Here is a 21,633-nt window from a genome sequence, read left to right as displayed (position 1 = left end):
ACCTCCGCGCAGCCAATCACAAGCTTTAGCTGCCTTAACCCAGTTGCTTTTTTGATACACTCGGACTGAACGACCTGCAAAAAACACTCTCCCAAGGGTGAAGTTCATATACTGTACAGTACATCAGTTGTGGAAAGGTTATGGAATTTATGGAATTCATATGGAATCACAAGTGTGATTCCATATGAGTGATTGTGTGTTCTATTCGTCCAAACATGGCAGAAAATGAAAATGTGATTTTAATTCATGGTCTTTCAACGGGTCTGATGATGTCCTCTGGAGCACTGGTTCTCCTCTTTGGTTCCGGGGACCCCCCGGGGGTCCTTAAGGGGATTCCAGGGCATCCCCAGCTGATTGATGGTTTGGAGAACAATAATGACAATCTATAAATGGAACCAAAGGGACCCTTACAGATCCATTTAGTTCCATTTTGTACACTCCCAGTGTTAAAAAAAATGTATAGTGAGGATCTTACAGCGTAGATTGGTGTCCCAACAAGTTATATCAAATGGGGGTCCGTAGCATAATAAAAAAAAAAAAAAAAAAAATCACACCTAGTGTGAAGTGGGCCGTGCTATCTATCAGTTAATTTCATTAAGCATCAAGCGAAGCTTGGTCAATGTGACCCTGGGCGTACAACAAACTTTGAGTGCTTTGTGCCAAGATGTAGGCCACATACAGGCCAGATGTAGGCCACATACAGGCCAGATGTAGGCCACATACAGGCCAGATGTAGGCCACGCTTCAGAGCACCGCTCAAAAGGTTGAGAATAACTTCTCTGGAAGATCAGGCTGCCTTTAGAGGAATATTAAAATGTCTTTATTGCATACACAAGATATGTGTATACGTGAGGGTTGTAGATGCCAACATCAGAAATGTCAAAAAAATCGAATAAGATATATTCAGCTGAACTATATTTGGAAATGGCTCCTGGGAAATACTGGCCACACCACATGCCGTATTGATATTTATTTTCACACATATTTATTTATATTATGAACACATATTCCCACACCTTTCTGTGTGTGGGTACTCTTGTGGTGATGAGATGGGTGGGAGAGAGAGAGAGAGAGAGAGAGAGAGAGAGAGAGAGAGAGAGAGAGAGAGAGAGAGAGATTGTCGAGAGGACCGATTGGGTTATCTTTCTACTATACAGTATTACAAGTTACTTATCTATATCCATGGATGTGCACTTTATGTTAGAGAGGCAGGGGCTGAAATTCCTAAAAGGGCCGCAATATCGAAAATAGCAGACCTCCAAGCTCACAACTGCTTGGAGGTCGGCTATTTTCGGTGCTTGATACCACATTGAACTAAGCATAATCAAGTCAATAATGGAGATGTGGCATACAGCATAGATTTCTACACAGACAGGGCAATTCTTTCAACCTAAGATGCTGCATTCAAGTTCAGGAGAGTTTTGACAAGGCATTCTCTTGAATGCTGCCTTCAGGTACGGCATGGAAAGAGGGCATTTGCATTTCTTTCACCATTGTAAAAACTGCATTCATGGTCTGGAAAGGGCACTTTTTACAGACAGATAAAAGAGCAGGGGCTCAAGTCCCCTTTGATGTCTATGGGTGCACGTGCCTGTCTATATCTGTATCAGGGACGTGCTGGCCATTGGGAAAAGCGGGACAACTCCCGAACGGCCGGCCATTAGGAAAAAAATAAAAATAAAATGTCGGCCTTCGTTCCATTTTGGGGGCTGTGCGGCCAACAAAGTAAATCGTCACTGTCGGGCAGAAACCTCGTATCTCTAAATTTCAAATGTGTACATTTTTTCGTAAAGCAAAGCCCTGCTTCATCATACAAGGCCGTTGCACAAAAGTAGTGAAAACAGCAGATCTACAAGCACACAACGCCTCGCGGTGCGAGGCGTTGTGTGCTTGTAGATCGACTGTTTTCACAAGTTTAAATCATTTTTAAAATGATAAATACAAAACCAACGGTTTTGGACATACAAGGTTTCCACCCGACAACGACGAAATATAACTCATGTAATTGGCCCACTGGCTTGTCACTTGTCATGATCTGAAATAGCAAATATTTGAGTAGCAGCAGCGCTATAGAGAGATCTCTCTCTATAGCGCGCAATGAGGGCCTCTCCAACTCTTTTTCCCGGGCTGAATCAGGGGCCCAGCATGTCCCTGGTAAGTAGCCTTGGGGAACCAATGGTTCTATCTCCTGTTTCTGTATAGTTCAGAGGCAGCTTGATGTACCTCACGGGACTTACCCCCAATCCAACCCGATGCTGAGTGCCGAGCAGAGTGGCAATGCCATTTTTATAGTCTATGGTATGACTCAGTTCAGGGAGTTGGACCCCGACCTCCCAATCTCAGGGTGGACACTCTAATCACAAGGCCATGGATCGGGTCCCACAGCTCATACATACAGTACAGTATTACAAGCGACATACTGTATCTCTCTCTATCTGTATACAGCAGTGATTTTCAAAGTGGATTCCATGGACTCTGTGGCCTCCTTTATGGGTGTCTATTGTCTAAATTGACCCATACAAGTCTGTAACTCTGACAGTTAAGGGGAGACCTTGACATTTGAAAGTTTGAGAAACAACCGCTATACAGCACAAGGTACTTATCTCTATTTCTACACTGCACAGTATTACAAATAAAAGTATCAATACTGCAATGTAGAAATACTAAGTAAAAATGTAAGTAAACATTTTTTTAAGTAAAAGTCCAAAATAGAAAAAGTAGACTACTAGAGTAAAAGTACAAAAGTATTGGCATGAAAATGTACTTAAAGTACCAAAAGTAAAAATACCCAGTATGCAGAATGTCCCACCTCAAGTTTTCAAATGTACAAACATCTTTTGAGAATTAGATGATCTACAAGCACACAATGCGTCGCAACGCATCGTGAGCTTGTGGATCAGCTAGTTTCAATTGGCCGAAATGTATATAGGGCTGAAGGGGTTAATGTATGTTTTGTAATAATAATCCAAATCTATAAAGTAACTAGTGACTAAAGTTTTCAAATAATTGTAGTGGAGTAAAAGTACAATATTTTGATCCGAGATATAGTTGAGTAGAAGTAAAAGTAAATAATGGAAATACTCAAGTAAAGTACAAATACCTCAAAATGGTACTTAAGTACAGTACTTAAGTAAATCTACTCAGTTACACCACTGATTACAAGTGACTTATCCACAGATCTACAAGCTCACTGTGAGCTTGTAGATCGGCTATTCTCGGCAAAGTAGTTTGGTGTAGAAGAAAAAATTTGCAGACCAATTAGGTAGCCATAGGTCAAGTTCATTGAGGGTTTAAGTGATTACATGTCTGAAAAAGTGAAAACACACATTGACATGAGAAGCCAACATAATTAATAGATAGGATTGTGTGTGAGCAAACAAATAAACAATCATTAATTCATCCTGTCAAACAAAGTCTGAAGACCAGTGGGTCGAAACATGTTGACTTTTTAACCTTTTTGTAATAAATAAAATACCTCGATTTTACGCCCGCCCTCCCCTCCTTTACTTTTTGAGTGCTCGGATCGCTCCTCTTCTTTTAAGTTTGATCCTAGAAGCTCCAACCGTACGTTTTTAACTCAACTTGTACCTCCACTGAGCACCTGGTCATTAGGGCGGGTCATACTTTTTTTATTTTGGAAATCCAAACGTGTTGGGTGTCCATTTAATGTTTTTTGATGGAGAATTCAAATATGACATTATTTTTGTGATAGGACAACTCTAACCTACATTAATTTGCATTTTTAAATTGTTAATTGTACCTGTTCTATCTCATTTATAAGATCGTAAAATCCAAATGAAATCTTAACATGTGGGGTGTCTAAATTATGTGTTTCTTTATGGGGAATTCAAATATGGAATTCTTTTTTGGATAGAATAACTCTAGCCTACATAATTTTGTACTTTAAAAGGGGAGAAATGTGCGATTTTTACCGCTTTTTAGGATATTATTATAAGACACAAGGGAAATGTTTTATAATGACAAAGCCAAATCAAATGTACATATTTATTAACCATTTAAGTGCATAACAGTGAATACACTTATGGATATCAAATATCACTTCCAGAATGTTGCTAAGTTGAACAAGTCCTGCTTTGACTCAGCCTTGGACATCAGCCTCCTGCTGGTATCCTGATCCCTGATACCTCCATCCCTCTTTTCCTGGGAGAAGTAAAGTATTGGAGGAAGCTTCAGTCACCATTTTGACAACCCTCTCAATACTTTGGATGTGGCATGGCCAGTGGGGTACCTCCATGGGGTTATCCGGTGTTGATAACGTTCTTCAACTCTGAGGTGTTTATTGTACAGGTGCGAGGTGGCTCTGCACATCTTCTGACTAGCTAATCATTTCAGCAATGCTGGAAGCATCATCATTGATCTCAGGTGTCTTTCTGCTTCTTACTGAGGAGTAGTTGCTGCCAGTGGCTCACTGGCATCACTACAGTATTGCCAGTGAGCCTGGCAGCAACTATCTGTTCCAATACTCCAGAAAAAGGGACTAAAGAGGAGCCACATGCAGAGCAAATTGCCAAGCTTTTTGCATGGCTGAGAGAGAGGGGTTTTGATTAGACCTTAAGGGCCATTGGAGGGGACTCAACAAATCTTAACACTGGTGTCACAGCTGGAGTAATGCAGAAGCTGGAGCTGCACCTATAGACAGAAAGCTGGTCTGGTTGGTGAGGAGCCTACACACTGGTGAACTTCCCCTCCGCCAGGTGGTCATTGTTGAACTCGATGGTCCTAATCTGTCAGACAACACATTGTCTGGACCGATAAGAAAGCTACAGAGCTGCCTGCCAAAGTCATTGAAGATCTCTCGACTGATCAACACTATGGTAGTGGTCATTCTCTCTTTTCACTTTACTTATTTATTCAGTATGTATATGTACTGTATATCTGACACATGACACATTCATGCATTCATTCAGCCAGCCTTTATTTAACTATCAGGAATACATTGAGGGTAGGCCCTCATTATAAATGATGTTGTGATTACACTGGTTGAGATTAGGTAGCCTCGTAAAACAGCCTCCCCCGGAAAGCTACATTTAATTTGCCATAAACCAGCCTCCTCCGGAAAGCTACATCTCAAAATCAAATGAGAATGCCATTTCAGGAGGAGGCTGATTTAAAACGTAATAAAAACTATTAAATAAAACAAAACAGACAAAAGTCACAAAACAAACAGTTTACTTTAAATCATAAATGTATCGTGTGTGGAAGATCACTCCAAGAAGCTTCGGCACAAAAATAAAAGGCTGACTTCACAAATTCAGACCTTGCTCGGGGGACGTAAAGCATAAGACAAGTTAGATAGGGTCCAAATGTACAATCCAGGAGCATTGTGATATAAGGTTTTAACTTTCTGATAATGGCCTTATAGATAAACAAATACAATATTTATCATGCCAGACCAAGCCAACTTATCTTACAATATGCATTGGTGTGGACCATAGTTATCACTAGCAATAATCCTGAGGGAAGAATGGTAGACGTTGTCTAAGGGGTTTAAAGGGGGCTAGCAGCAGTGAATAAATTACTCTTCCATAATCCAACACTGGTAATAAAACTGATTCAACAATCATTTCCTACTAATCATAGAAAGTCTGGTTCTGTTTCCGCAAAATATTTTTTGATGCAGTTTGCTGACAAGTCCTAGATATCATTTTAATGTACATTTTACTTCAAACTAGATGCCAAGATAAGATAAAAAGTGATGTACTCTATGGATCCACTCTGTGTGGTGTGTTGTGTTGCTTTGTTTTTACACAGTTTCTATGCATAGCGACAATGTGAATGTGCAAAGTCATGCCAGCACAGCACATTATATCGTTGCTGTCGGGTGGAAACCTTGAGTCCAAAACCTTCCTTTAGTTGGTTATTATTTTAAAAACGATTTAAAATAGTGAAAATAGCCGATCTACAAGCACACAACGCCTCGCATCGCGAGGCGTTGTGTGCTTGTGGATCTGCTATTTTCACTACTTTTGTGCGACACTTTTGTATGATGAAGTGGGGCTTTCATTTACCTAAAACATACACATTTGAAACTTGGAGATACGAGGTTTCTGCCCGACAGTGACAATATCATCGCTGTTATGTAGAAACCTTGTATGTCCAAAACGGTTGCTTTTCAGGAAATGGAAAAAGGAACCAGTGTTTCAATGGATCCCATGTACTTATTCAGTCGGAAGCTCTTCTAAATACTTTTCAATTGTAAAATATTTAACCCACACACAGACATAACCAAATTCATTTTCACTTTAAAAACATTGTCAGAAGCACCTTGAGAGCTTCAAACTACAAGCTCACAGGGTGTCGCTTGAGCTTGTAGATCAGCCTTTTCCCCTACTTTTGTGCTCAACACTCTTGTACAGCGAAGTAAAAATAAACATTGAACGTTGAAATATGGAGATACAAGGATTCTACCTGACAGCAGCTATATTTAAAAGGGAAGGAGAGAGAGAAAGAAAGAAATAGATGGACAGATACAGTAGATGGAGAGAAGAGAAGAGCTAAAAAGAAACAGGGGGGCACATGAAGAACTGAAATGGAAACAGAGAGAGAGACAGAAGTGAAATGATACAGTCAAAATGAAACCGACCAAAGTTGACACCGTTGCATTGTCCACCAGTTGGGCCATGTCTGAATGTCTGTCCGGGGAGGGATCAGCGAAGTCAGCCGTTTCAAACGGATCGACTTACCATAGTCATAAACATACATGCGATAAGACTTTTGTGCAGGGGAACTCAATACTGCTGTACTATTTAAAGTCTGGGGGGCCCACACTGACAGCCAGCGAAATTCTCATGTTGAGTGTGGCGCTTTTTAGATGCACTGTTCATTGTCCTCGCCTGTGTGCCATGGACCAAATGCACGCATGGCTCCGAGACAGCCAACATTCCCACCCACACAGCTCTAGTATTCTGACAGGTGCAAGTAAATGCTCATACAGACTCTGATGACATCTCGTAACGCCATTTATTGGAATATTCTTTTAATATTGAAAGCTTCACTGGCAAACAAAACGCGTTTCAGAAATAGTGTTGTTATTCCATCTGACTACTGTTCATTAAGTCATTTAGGCCTAGAATTATTGAATGCTTTAGCTATTGAAAAATAGCAGATATACAAGCTCACAGCACGGCACCGAGTGCCGCGCTGCGAGCTTGTAGATCTGCTATTTAAAAAAAAAATCAAGATGTTTTTTTGCAAGTCTTTGAATATATCTATTTAAAAGCGAACATTTGTAACTCAGATATTTGCTTCTGGGGGGTCCCTGGAACAGCATATTTTGAGATGGGAGTCCGTGGCCAAACACCTTTAATTTTGGGGGTCCTTGACAAGAAAAGGTCTTAGAACCACTGATTTAGAGGAAGGATTTTTTTGCAAGTCTTTGAATATACTGTATCTATTTAAAAGCGAACATTTGTAACTCAAATATTTTCTTCTGGGGGGTCCCTGGAACAACATATTTTGACATGGGAGTCTGTGGCCAAATACCTGTAATTTTGGGGGTCCTTGACAAGAAAAGGTCTGAGAACCACTGACTAAAGCCCTTTGCACACAGGCGCGTTTAACCGCACGGATAAAACGGACAATATCATTTTTTGAAAAGAAAACAATGATTCTCTATGACCTCATGCACACCGGCTCCGAATTAGCCGTGCGACGAGTGGCTGCCGCCGTGCGTTTTTTTCTCGATCGAACCCAGTTCGATTTGTGCTTCTTGTCGCATGCGGTAAAAAACTCATCACTCCTTTTATGACTCCTTTTTGGATCCGCAGCGCCGATTCCGCACAGCCTTGCACACCAAATCCAATGCGTTTTATTCATGCCGCAAACGAAAAAAACGCAACTGTCCTGTGTGCAAAGGGCTTTAGAGGAAGGATTTAGAAGTCGGGTCAAAGATCAGGTCAAAGATATTCAAAGACTTGCACACATTTTCAGGGTTTTTCAGATGTACAAGCTCACAGCTCACACTGTGTGCGTATCTGCTATTTTTCAATAGTTAAAGCACAAAATAATGGTTAAAGTGGTTAACGCGACTCAGGCACGTTCCAGTTCTTTGAGATTTAAGTGTGCTTTCATGACTTGCCTTGGACATCAAATGGGGGGGGGCCGCGTGGCGCATAAGTGTGCCAGGAAAGCGTGTTTGTAAATCAGAAACACTTTATCCTGACGGTTCTGGCTCCCGACGCCAGGCTGAAGCAGCTAAAGGTTTGGTTTCATGAATAATCTCCGCTCATGTCTCCTAACGGGATCACAGGATAATATACGAGCACAGCTGTGATCGTGCCCGGACGTAATGCTTTTCGAGTGCTTCTCTGCTGCCTGCTCCATTCGTTTCACATTTCAAGTCTATTTTCCCCCCAGCTGCTGCATCGGCGGAGCACGGAAATAACATGTTCACAACAAAGAGATGTGTCCATAATCGTGCATAACAAATGTGATCTCTTCATTTTGGCCACCTGTGCCAAGATTTCGGTTTCCTGATTGAAGGTAGGCGAGACGAGTGGCATGATTAATTTTGAAAGTGCAAGAAGGTGCATTTCCTCATCATCTGGCAGAAGCAATCCTATTCATTCATTTAATCGTACGTGTCGTTCACGCACCTTTTGGTGTCACTGCCATCCAGAGGTGGTCTTAAGAATCTGGGGGCCCGTTTCAAGAGCTTGTGTGTCTCAGTCTGATTGGAGTAGTTGAGAATATTATAGCCTAATTCACCCTTTGTCAAGTCCCGCCCATTGTCCTGCCCCTCTCCACACCCATTGGTTGCTGTGTCTTGGTGGGACATTCAGTGGGACATTCCATCCACTGCCATGTTAATTCAGTTGCTTCATATTGTTATTCTGTGTGCTCAATTCTAATTTCAAACTTTGTTTCAGTCAATTGGAACTGCTCAGTGGCAGCATAGTGAATCAGCATGTTTTTAAATGTTTTTATTTCTCCAAAAATTATGTTTTAGCTAATTCAACATAAAAAAGGCGGAACCAGGGCGGGACAAGGCAGATAGAGCCTGCTGGTTGGTCAGTCAGGGACCAACCAGGAGGCTAACAAAGGGTGAATTAAGGCATTGGTTCTCAAACTTTTCAGGCCGCGACCCCAAAAATAATCATATTTTGACGAGCTCTAAGAGTTGAGGCATTACATACAGGCATTTTTATCCCACGATTTTGTAACCCATTTTCACCCAGTGCCAATTGGCTATGTAATCCTGGGCTCTGCTCTCCCTCTGCCGCGCCTGGGGAGACAACGGACAAACCTCATGCTTCCTTCAATGCATGGGTAGCCCAAGTTGTTTCTTTTCACCTGACGGGGGATTTCCCTGGGATGGACATAGCACGTGGAAGGAACACGTTATTCCAACCAGTTCCTTCCATTATTGAGACCAAGATTACTGCATGTTTTTGTGAGTGTATCAACCCTAGGAGACACAGGGAGAACATGCAAACTCCACACAGAAAGGCCCTATTTCCAACCCCACCTAGGGTGTGGGTGCTGATGCGGAGGGAGGAACATGCCCCCATCACCCACAGCGTCCCCCGGCGGGAATCGAACCCAGGACCTTCTAACTGTGAGGCGAAGCGCTAACCACCGCGCCACCGTTTACGTTTTCTGATTTAGTTGAAGAACTCTCCTCGTCAGCCAGCATTTGATGTCATGTAGACAGTTAAAAAGGGGGATTCACACAGGTGTGACTGTTAAGTAAAACTGTGTGTCAAGTACATCCTAGGAGAATTGGGAGAGATTAATGATCTGCGTACAAGGGGCGGGCCAAGGTGGTGACCCCAGATGGCAACAGTGAGGAGTTTGACATCCTGGCTGGCGTACTGCAAGGAGACACCGTAGCCCCCTTCCTCTTTGTCATAGTCTTGGACTACGCGCTCAGGAAGGCCATCAGTGGACAAGCAGGATCTTGGCCTCACTATTACACCAAGGAGGTCAACACGACACCCTGCAGTAGTCCTCCTGACAGACCTAGACAGTCTGTTCTTCTATATGGCAGTGAATGCTGGACCCTGAAGCCAACTCTGCAGAAGTCTCTAGACGGGTGCTACACCAGAATGTTACGTGTAGTGAGAGCAAGAGTACCAACAAGAATCTGTATGCTGGAATATTAAGGGTGAGCGACAAAATAGCAGCCAGGAGAATGAGACTTGCAGGACACTGCCAAAGACACCAAGAGCTGGCAGCCAGTAAACTGGTGCTGTGGGAACCAACCAACACATGGGCACCGGTCACGAGGACATCCCATACTAATTATGTGGATGTACTCAAGAAAGACGCAGGAGCCCAAAGCACCAATGAACTGGCCTGATGTATGGAGAACCAGGATGACTGGAAGCGACGATGGAAGGCTCGTCTGAGGACGACCTAGAGAATGATTATAATCTAATCTAAAGATGCCTGGTCAAAGACCGATCTCAAAGTCATTGCTCCTTTGAGATAAAATGATTCTGATTCTTTACTGTAGATCAGGGGTCAGCAACCTTTTTGTAATTAAGTGTTTTATTTTCTACCGTGTCAGTGTGCCATGTCAACATACATTTTAATGACAATTATTTTGACATATTTCGATTGGCAGGACATTGTTGTAACGATCATTAGACCCAGAGAAATAATCCACCTATCACCCCGACTCCCTCCCCAGTCAAAGTTCAGAGTTTTAATGAATGTAGAATTTTGTGCAAGATGTAATTTGCTATAAATGAGAGAACTTTGTTTAAATGACCACGTTCAAAAAAAATGTGATGACAAATATATATATTATTATATAAATTATTATATAAATATAATATTATTTTGACATGATATTTTTATTGGCAGGACATTCTTGTAATGATCATTAAATCCAGAGCAATGATTCACCAATGTCCCTGACTCCTTATCCCCAGTCAGAGTTCAGAGTTTTAATGAATGTAGAATTTTGTTCAAGATGTAATTTGCTATAAATGAGCTAACTTAATTTAATTGACCACGTTTAGAAAAAGATAAATAAAAAAAAAATCCTCTCTCACACTTCTGCCAGTGTGCCGGTGATCACCCTCCCCTGTGCCAATGTTGGCACTCGTGCCTAAGGTTGCCTACCCCTGCAGAGCATATAAAAGTTTTGTGTGTGCGCATGGCCGGCACGCAAGCGCAGACTCACAGGCACATGTATACCTGTGATAAGCAGATTCCAATGCATTATAGGTATGTTTATAATGCATTATAGACATGGGCTTTATGGAACATGTCACCAAATGATCTTGCTACAGTATGTTGACTGCTTGTTAACTCTTATTGTGCCGATCCCGAACAAGTTCGGCTTTATGTCAATCCAATACAATTTTTTTTTTATTATTTTACTTACCTCGAGCTGCTTGTAGAGCCGTGGGTGGTCCTGGCTCGTCCTACGCTTTCCAGCGAGCCATTTTACATGGTCCGACGATATATTCCATTAAAAATGGTTTAAAATACATTTTTGAGCCCCCCAATGTTCACCGAATGTTCGGCGGCGCCAGCGGCACGACGTCCAGTGTGCCGATCCCGAATTAATGCGGCTTTTTTAATGAAATTAATAAAATGATCCGAGGCCTACTGAAGCCCCGGCCTAAATTTTCCATCCAGTGACCGAGATCCGGCCGCCCCCCGGCCGGCCGTAAACGAGTAACGCCGCCGCGAATCGCCGCCGAATCCAATGCAAACCCACATCTTTGAAGGTCATTTTCTCTGGATTGTGTTTTTAGGGAGGCGGCGCAAGGTTTATTTACGGCGAAATCGCCGAAAAATGATCTTTTAAATGAGAACAAGCTAATAGCTATTTTGTAGCCATTTTCATCCGGGACCTTTTCATGACGTGCACGAACGTGAGCACGCGCGTCACTGCAACTTGAGTCCCCGGATGCTAATGCGCTCGCCTATGAGAGATACCCTGGCATTCTTTGGCGCCCTCAGTCTAGGGGCTGGCACTGGAAGGGTTAAATGAGTGGCTTATTATAGCAGATTCATGCTAGCTCTTCTTTGCTCCCTCCATCTCTTTCTTGGGCTCTTGTCATCCCTCCATATTTATTGTTGTACTCTTGCATCTTTCCTCTGGACTTTTTTGTGGCTGTCCTCAGGGGTGTTGCACCAAATTCTGGGCCCTGGGTGCAAGGATTCACTGCGGGCCCCCCATGAATGTTCTTCATAGGGGGAGGGGGTTTAACCCATTTAGACTGGGAACGCATTATTACGCATTATTTTGTGCTATTGGAAAATAGCAGATATACAAGCTCACAGCGCGGCACTGCGAGCTTGTAGATCTGCTATTCTTGAAAAATCTTGATTTTTTTTTTTGTCAGTGGTACACTGGTACTCAAACCTTTTCACGTGAAAGACCACCAAAATGATATGGCCATGGACCCTCATCTCAAAATATTTCGTTCCAGGGATACCCCAGAAGCAAGATTTTAGAAATTACAAATGTTCGCTTAAAAAAATACAAGATTTCCACACATTTTCACGACTTTTCAAAAATAGCAGATCTACAAGCTCGCAGTGTGAGCGTGTATATCTTGCTATTTTTCAATAGCTAAAGTATAAAATAATTAAAGGCCCCTCCACCTTGGGCCCTAGCAACTCAGTCCCAGTCCCCCCCCCCCCCCCCCCCCTTGTGACGCCCCTGGCTGTCCTCCAACTTCCAATAAGCTGTCTTTAATGTTTCCTTCCCGTACTCCTCTGTTCTGTTCTGATCCTGTACTACTTCCTCCACAGGGCACGCTGAACAATCAGACGGGGATTTTCCCAGAATCCTTTGTGAACATCATTAAGCCCCTTGAGTGCGACAGGGGAGAGTCTCCATCTGCAGGGGGCTACAGTTGTCTGCGCTGCTTTCTGCTCACACCTTCTGGAGTTGATACCAGGTGGGACCATGCATTTGTGTGTGTGCGTGCGTGCGTGTGTGAGAGAGTGAGAGCTGATTATTCAATATCTAGGAGTCATTAAATGCCAGCTGACACGTTATGAATCACCTGCCTGTCAGCATGAATGTCCCAGCGCTCTATTATTCCTGTATGACAGTGGTTCTCAACCTGTGGGTCAGGACCCCTAGGGGGGTCCCCAAATATTTTTTTTGGGGGGGCCCCAGATGATTAACTTAATGTGCAACATTGTTTTCTCACTCAGCAGTAAACAAACCAACAAAGTTTAAGTGTATAGAAGGTATCTGCACATTTCTAAAGTGACAATGTAAGGACTTTTTTAATACCTCTAAAATGAAAAATTCAACATTGGCCAAATTGTCAAATGTTAGAGGCAGAAATTGTGAAAATAGATGATCTACAATACATGCTCACAATGCCTTGCGTTGCGAAGTGTTGTGAGCACGTAGATCGGCTATTTTCACAATAGAACCTTGTTATACACAATGTTATTCCTCAACTTTTAGTGCTTGTTGGGTGTTAAAATAGGATTATTTTGGGGGTCATGGCCTGAAAAGGTTGAGAACCACTACTGTATGAGATGACTTCACAGGCATGAGTTCATTTCAAACTGTATAGTCTGTCCCACTTGACAGCTCCTTGTAACACCTTCAATGGATTGTGTTGCTCAATCGTGTTATATCTTTTGCAGTCTTTCATGTGAACCGATGAAGGTACAGTACAGTAACATTGATTGTATCATTCTCCCGGTAGAGATGTATGCGTGGAAGAGGACATGACCATCCAGCCATCCTACCAGGACCTTCTGACTCGTATGAGGTACAGTAAGGAGGGTTGGATTGGGTGGGGTGGGCTTTTCTATGTGTCTTCTGTTTGCAAGAAGACTCAAACATTTGTTCAGTTTTAAGTGTAGTCTTAGTTGGGTCGAAACAGTTACTTCCGTGACCGTGGAGAGCGAAGGTCCGTTTCTCAGTGGTTTTGTCAACTATGAAGGTTGAATAACACTTTTATTTTATTTTTTTGCATGAAAAACATTCCTTGGGCTAAAATCGGACCCGCAAAAAAAGTGATGACTCATTACTAAACCATAGTTTTGTCTGGCCATTTTTAGCTCAAGGATTTTTTTTTCATGCAAAACCAATGCTTGCAATGGATTCAGAATAATTAAAAACTCCTAGTTTGACCCCTCACATGCTACTTAAAGTAGATTTTTGGGGGGTATTTTTTTCCTTTATAGTATAGTGTATAGTAAGTGAATGAGACACAAACTTTCAGCGTCTGTCAAACATTTTGCTCACATTTTTGCGAGGGGGCTCAATTTGTTATTTAATCTTCATAGTTGACAAGACCACTGAGAAAACGGACCTTCGCTCTCCACGGTCACGGAAGTATCAGATTCAACCCAACTATCTAGTGTCTGATTTATACTTGGTTGTGTGCTGTTTGGATCTGCTATTGTTGGCGCACAACAAAGTATAAGTCAGGCTTATGGTGGTATTCCAATTCCCTTTGCCTTGCAAAACTCACATTCACAATTCCCTTTGACAGGGTGAAACTTCTCTCTCTAAATCAATACTTCAAAGATGCGTGGCACATCATAGGATTAGGGCTTTCATCTCTCAAATCCAAGTACGGTCAAGTAATGACTGAAATAAATATGTTTGTCCCTGAAAAGGCGGGGTGATTCAGACTGACTTAAAGCCAGTAAGGATTAGCTGCAGAATTCTATACAGTAGGTTCTATGGATAAACAAGGAAACTTGTCTTTGATGATTGTATAATATTGAATAAATATGCACTGGACTTAATGTTGTTGGTGATTGAGAATGAGAATAAGAAGCTGGCTAAAACAAGTGCTGAGATGGAGATGACAGAAAAAACGTCACTGGCCTGGACTGTGCACAAAGGCTACAGTCAGCAGCCTGACAGTGCATCGCAAACACGACACACAGCAGCGTAGATCCACGAAATGCATAGGGGGGGACCTGCGCGCGCGAAGCGCGCGCCGCCGGACGCGCGTGCGCGATGCGCATGCGCGCGCGCGGCGATTTCGTTTTTTTGGCGTGCAGAGATCGGTTTTCGGCCAGTTTTACCCCCTCATTTTCCTTCAGATACGGGCCTTAACGGTTTTATGATGTATTATTTATTTACTTTTCAAGTTATCACTACTGCAATAACCAACACAACCAAAGCTTACATGAAAAAGTAAATAGTTACCATTGTTGCTTGTTGGTCAACTTGGTCCTCCCGAAATGTACAGTTCTAGTTCTGTAGCAACTTGGGACAGGTTGTGAGGTCGGTATCCATTTAATTCCAATAAATGTAGTCCAATGAAAACATAGTCCAATGAAAATCATGCTGTCCTTCTGGCTTCTTCCACACCACAGCAAGAGAGTGTATCCACCACAGCCAAAACAAAGTCGCCACATTATGATGTCATCACTCACTCTGAGACTCTCAGACTGAGAGTCAACTGTTATTACTACTATTATAAAACGATTTGTACATGATTTGACCAGTGGCCACGCCACCTCATACAGAGCTTAGCTTCCCTCCTGCTGTTGTTGCTGGATGGTCCGGTCCCACAATCGTTCCTGACAGAAACTGTGTCCTGAACTATAGTTCCTCTCTATGGTCCTGGCAATAATGCAGAAGAGAATAAATAAATATTACACCTATTCTAGGTAGTAGGTAGGATATCCTCTAAAATGTGGTTACTATGGGCATGGTTTGGATGACAATATAGTCTTTGCAACAGAAAGTAATTATTAAAAACCATAGCAATTAAAAAATAATAGATTTAATATTAGATTTTTATTCTCAAAAATGATTATTTGATTATTCTAACCACTAATTACAATTAATTGTAGCTATTTCATGAAGGGTTTTACTTGATTGTTAGAACTATATAATTTTTAGCTTGATAACTGGTCATTGCGACCGTAGGTCGCATTTACTATCAAAAGCTCCACGGGCTGTCTGTCAGTCAGTGAGTGAGTCACACTTTTGCCCTGCTCATATCTCCACAACCGTTGCCCCGATCCATGCCAAAATTTCCACACAAACTCCTTGCCTGCCAAACTACAACCTCCAAGGACCCCCGGAGTTCCAGGGACCCCCAGGTCCCTGGGGGACCCCCAGGTGTAAAAGAAATACCAAATGTGCAAAAATGACCAAATGACCACCCCCACAGGGCTGCTCACGGGGAATTCCCGGGGACCACCCACTCCTGGTGCTCCAGAACGGATGCAAAAGTGGTGGCGCCCCCAGTGGAGGACCCCCTCCACTGCAGCTCACATAAAATGCCCTAACTCGGCCTAGGAGCGTCCGGGAGAGCCGGGGCCGGTACCTATTCGTCCGCCAAGGCAACGCGGAGACCCCACCCCTCATTTCTCACATGGCCCTCTTCTAGCGAGACCTACGGTCGCTTATCTCCCGATTAGGGAGTCTTACTGGTTTTAGGTTGTTTTTTAATGTCCACGGAATCAAGAAATGTTCTCCGCAGAATTCCGCATTATCAGGATTGTTCTCCGCGGAATCAATACTTTTTCTCCGTGGATTCCTGGGGGGACTATCTATTGAGTTATTCCAGCAGCACTCTTAAATACTTTAAAATGTCATCAATAATTATTTTCTCAAAAAAAAGATTTTTTTTTTAGATTTTTTTTTTTTTTTTTTTTAGAAAAAAAAACATTTTTTTTTTTTTTTTTTTTTTTTTTGGGGGGTACCAATTGGACCTGGGGGGGGGACACGTAACCCCTGTCCCCCCCGCGATTTGCGCCTATGACGACACACTTGCATTTCTCCTTGTATGGGCCGTTCTGTCCGTGGCATCAGCTGTGGTGATGTCGGTCTCTGCGTACCTTCTATGACGTTAGTCTCGTGCTCATACAGAAGTCTCGTGCTCATACGGACGCTCATACGGACACTTGTGATGTCAATTATCTCCATACATGGAGTCCCGTGCTCATATGGACACTTATACACACACAGCCAGATGTAGGAGCGGTTAGCACCGCTCCAAAACAAGTGAAATGGAGTATTCTTTTTCCGTATTGGGATGTATTTCCTAGTGCACGCCTCAGCCATCAGCGATGGGTCTGGCTTGAAATGCACCAGAGCTTGGGATCTTGAGACAGTGTTCATCTTCTTTGTGTAATTCGTCAGATGTCCAACTCAACATACATATAGCCGTGCCCTCGTCTGGGGGTTGTCTATAACAGACAGTGGTTCTCAACCTGTGGGTCGGGACCCCCAGGGGGGTCCCCAAATAAAATTTTTTTGGGGGGGGGGGGGGGGGGGTCCCCAGATGAAAGTGACAATTTAAGGACTTTTTAATACCTCTAAAATGACAAATTAAACATTGACCAAATTGTCAAATATTAGAGGCAGAAATTGTAGAAAATAGCCGATCTACATGCTCACAACGCCTCGCAATGCGAGGCGTTGTGAGCTTGTAGAGCGGCTATTTTCACAATAGAATTGTGTTATACAAAATGTAATGCCTCAACTCTTAGGTGGCAGGTTTGGCAGTCTGCTCAAGGCTCTCAGCACTCTCATGCTGTGCTGTTTACCAAGCCCCACTTCTTCGTGGATGATTTGAAGTTGACCTCAGTGTCGTCAATATGACGTCATAGTACTGACATCTGGCCTGGGCTTCATATTTGGGCGTGCTTGTATATAACTTCATATATGGGCAATGGGCATACTATAAAAAGGACACAGGCAAATAGATGACAGTCCAACAGGTAATCTGACAACGGGTACGACAAGAATTACATAACCAGTTTTTTTCCCGGTCTAAGCTGACAATATGGACGCCAGCCGCGTACAGCCGATCAAGCTCGCAAGAGTCACCAAAGTGCTTGGAAGAACTGGTTCCCAGGGACAATGTACGCAGGTCCGGGTAGAGTTCATGGATGACAGCAACCGCTCTATCATCAGGAACGTGAAGGGCCCGGTCAGAGAGGGAGATGTACTGACTCTCCTGGAGTCTGAGAGAGAGGCCAGGAGGCTGCGATAGTGCTCAGTGGAGATGTTTGGTGGTGCCAACCCAACGTGTGGAGTGGCGTGTCCTGTCACCTTCAATGGCTATCATCTCGTGCAGACTTCCCAACTTGCATGGTTTCCAAGCAGGCCAGTTGCTGGTCTAGTGCTCTAAAAGGCTGTTCAGCTCGCCATTAAGCTAAAGAAGAAACCCCCACCATGTCAACCAAGAGGAGGAGAGGGAAAACGAGTAGCAGAAGAAAAGGCCCTGTGAATGGAATTGTGAGTTTTGTTTAGAGCGAGGTTGAAGGTCAGGATCTCTGTGTCTTTGGTCAGTCACAGACCTGTGAAAACCAGCTTTCAAACCCAAGATTACCACAGGTAAATAATCCATCAGTGGAAACCTTTTGTCTGTGGGTGGAAAGAGATGTTATGGACTTATGTTCCAACAAGCAAAACAAAAAAAAAATAACTTCTTAGAGCTGGATAGAAAAGCTCTAGCAGAGTTGATGAATAATGACATTATCATACTCCATGCAAAGGTGGGGCCATTGTGATCCAGAGAATACATTCAAGATGTGTATATTCCTCTGACCTCAGACATTCATTTCAAGTTTGGTATACAAATCAAGACTGTCTGGAGGCGGGCTTTACGAGAGGGACGAATCATCAGGAGTCGCCACCTCCTGTGCTTCCTTGATGAACAACCATAGATTGGCTGCCTTGTCTCTGTGACACCAGAACTCAGAGAACTACAGGCAGGGGTGTTGCACAGTTTTTTTTTTTCACGTCACTCATACACATCAGAAGTGTCCCTTCCACTTTCATTCTATTGATGCAAATGGGTGGATCGTTGATACGGTTGATGCATCACGTTCAACACGCACTTGCCAGGCTTTTCACTTGTCGTTTTCACTTGTCGTTTTTTTCTGAGCGAGCCAACCACTCCAACATTAGTCAAACGACTTAACATGAGAAAAAAACTACTTAAAGGAGTAGTTCACCCCCAAAATGACTTTTTTTCTATTGATTACTCATGCCATGGTGACTAGAGTTCAATAATATTTTTTGGTTTTTGTCACATTCCTAAGACCAAAATTTGATTCGAGTAAATTTCCCCCCATTGATTCCGGATGGTGACCCGTTTCGAAACGGGTCACCATCCGGAATCAATGGGGGAAAATGTATTGTTATCACGTTTTTGTCTTAACCAAAAGATATTATTGAACTCTACTCTCCATGGCATGAGTAATCAATAGAAAAAAAGTCATGTTGGGGGTGAACTACTCCTTTAACATGAGAAAATTGACAGTGCCAGCAATTAATTGTCGCGTTCGACATCTTGGCATGCATTTTCTGCTCCCCTTCCAACGAGTAGAGTCCTTGACGTGACCCTTGACGTTGACGAGTACAGTGTGTTTGACCTTAGGTGCACACTCACAGCAAGTGACTGGCAACACGTGTGCAGCGCTTGATAGATCAACTGGGACAGTGTGTGTAGCAGGTGTGTCTAATGAGCCAATCAGAGTGAACAGAATCTGTACAGTCCAATTCCAGAAGGAACAAGATGGATGAAGACGCCTCCGTTAATTCACCAGCGCTGCCCTAGGGCCGCAAATATAGACAACGCAGGTCGTAAAGATTCCCTCCCCACTTGCCCTCCTCAAATTAGTTCTACTGGGACTCGTGTCACTCCTTTGAAATACACTCAAGCATGCACATGTATACACTCACATTGTTGTTTTATCTCCCTTTCTCACATGTTCAATGAAAGCGTCTTCCTCTTCATTTGTTCTCCCTGTCATTCTGTTTGTCTCTTCAGTACCTGTACAGTTACAGTTAAATGCTGTTATTAGTGTGGGGGGGTATCTTTCTTTTTAACGTTTATGAGTTTTGATTAACTTTGAGTCATACAATTTACAATTTACGTTTTAGGCATTTAGCAGACACTCTTAATACATTTAGCAGACACTCTTAATACAGAGTGACTTACAATAAGCAAGCTAATACATCAATACAATAAGCAAGGTAATACATTAATACATCAACATCAATACATCAAATGCATATCAATCTAGACAAAAATAACGTAGGTAGACCGAGCATCTAATCGGAAAAAAGCGATATAATTATAAAAACCTAAAAAATGCAATCTAGTTTTCATGTAAGGTCATTGGAGGATAGGCGAGTGCTACGGGGGCTTAGGTGGAGTCTGAAGAGGTGAGTCTTCTTCGGCCCCGTACCGTCCCGCCGGGAGGCCAGTGAGGAGAGAGTTACAATAGTCAAGTTTTGATATGACAGATATCTGGATGAGGAGCTGGGCTGACTCCTGGGTGAGGAAGGGTCTGATTCTACGGATGCTATAGAGTGTGAACCTACAGGACCGGGTGACTGATGCAATGTGTGCCTTGAATGATAGCTGGCTGTCCAGGACCACACCAAGATTTTTTGCAGTTGGAACCAAAGTCACCAATGCATTATCTATGGGAATAATGAGATGTTGCATGGGGCAAAACTTAGCTGGGAAGAAGAGAAGCTCCGTCTTGTCTGGGTTCAGCTTGAGGTGGTGGGCTGACATCCATTTGTGAGATGTCGGCCAGACATGCAGCAATGTGTTCTTCCACCTGGGTGGCAGAAGGGGGGAAGGACAAAAACAGATCATAAAGACACCTTTAGAACACAAAATGCAGAATATTAGATAACTACTGTAGCCCAATTAGAATCAGCCTTATTTGGATACCTAAACCCTTAGAATTATTCCAAGATTAATTTATATCAGATCAACGTCAGCTATACTGGTCAGTAAATGTCATCTCTTCAGTGCCAAGCTAAGCCATTTGAAATTACAAAACAAAAACAAACAAAAATACGGAAACAGCATTACAAAACCAATGCAAAGACTTAAGGGCGTTCCTTCCTTCACATGGGATGGTATCCAAATTGGTTTTCAAAGCAGTATGGGAATAGGTTTGTTAGCACTGGTTTTCTCCAGCGGAGATCTCTGAGCGTCTGGGTACGCCAGACTAGCAGCTCAATGACTTCTGGTGTTGATTCTTGACAATGCATTTTTCCTCACTGTTTCCAGGTCTGTTTTCAAGGTGCAAGACATAGCCTTGAACTACCGCGACCCAGAGGGCGACCTGATCCGCATCGTCGACGACGAAGACGTCCTGCTGATGATCCAGGAAAGCAGAGGTCATCGGCGGTCAGTCAAGAGACCTGTTAATCAGTTTAGATGGGAAGTGTACGTGACCATGATCCTTGACCTGTCTGTCTACAACACAGAGATCTGAGACGGACGCAGAGAGAGAGAGAGAAGGAAATTAGCATTCATAAAGAAACACAGAGAAAACACTGTTGCTCCTTAGCCCATGAGGTGTGCATGCGTGTGGGCCATGCCTGTGTGAGACATCGAGCATGCATACCGGTATGTGTTTTTCTGCATGTATTTGTGTGTGCATACATGTGCACCGCTTCCACGGCAAGTCCGACCATTCATGGAGACATAGACGGATAAAAGATCAGTTCATCGATCAGCTCACTTCAGATTGGTTCAGTTCAATGTCGTCGTTGTCGGGTGGAAACCTTGTATGTCCAAAACCGTTCGTTTTTATCATTTAAAAAAAATGAACTAAACTAGTGAAAACAGCCGATCTACAAGCACACAACGCCTCGCGGTGCGAGGCGTTGTGTGCTGTTTTCTGCTGTTTTCACTGCTTTTGTGCGACAGCCTTGTCTGATGA

At 43.0% G+C, this 21,633-nt stretch overlaps 2 protein-coding genes across 2 annotated transcripts in view; both read left to right on the top strand.

Annotated features, from left to right (window-relative positions):
• Positions 1–21,183, top strand: part of ncf4 (neutrophil cytosolic factor 4) — a gene marked incomplete at its 3' end in the record, with an annotated part of 56,197 nt that extends 35,014 nt beyond the window's left edge. The window contains exons 8-10 of the mRNA XM_080721693.1: positions 12,739–12,887; positions 13,659–13,724; positions 20,976–21,183. Coding sequence (XP_080577819.1) covers positions 12,739–12,887; positions 13,659–13,724; positions 20,976–21,183 — 423 coding nt within the window. The remainder of the gene's footprint in view (positions 1–12,738; positions 12,888–13,658; positions 13,725–20,975) is intronic.
• Positions 17,715–17,946, top strand: LOC308281480 (small ribosomal subunit protein eS28). Its single transcript, XM_080721694.1, has one exon. The coding sequence runs from the start codon at positions 17,718–17,720 to the stop codon at positions 17,925–17,927; it is 210 nt and encodes a 69-aa protein (XP_080577820.1). The 5' UTR covers positions 17,715–17,717; the 3' UTR covers positions 17,928–17,946.
• Positions 21,184–21,633: the final 450 nt, after the last annotated feature.

The sequence above is a fragment of the Nannobrachium achirus genome (assembly GCF_963921795.1).
Source record: "Nannobrachium achirus genome assembly, chromosome: 3".
In the NCBI taxonomy this organism is placed as follows: Eukaryota; Metazoa; Chordata; class Actinopteri; order Myctophiformes; family Myctophidae; genus Nannobrachium; species Nannobrachium achirus.
Note: the sequence above shows the minus strand (reverse complement) of the source record. Positions and strands in the feature narration are given on the sequence as shown.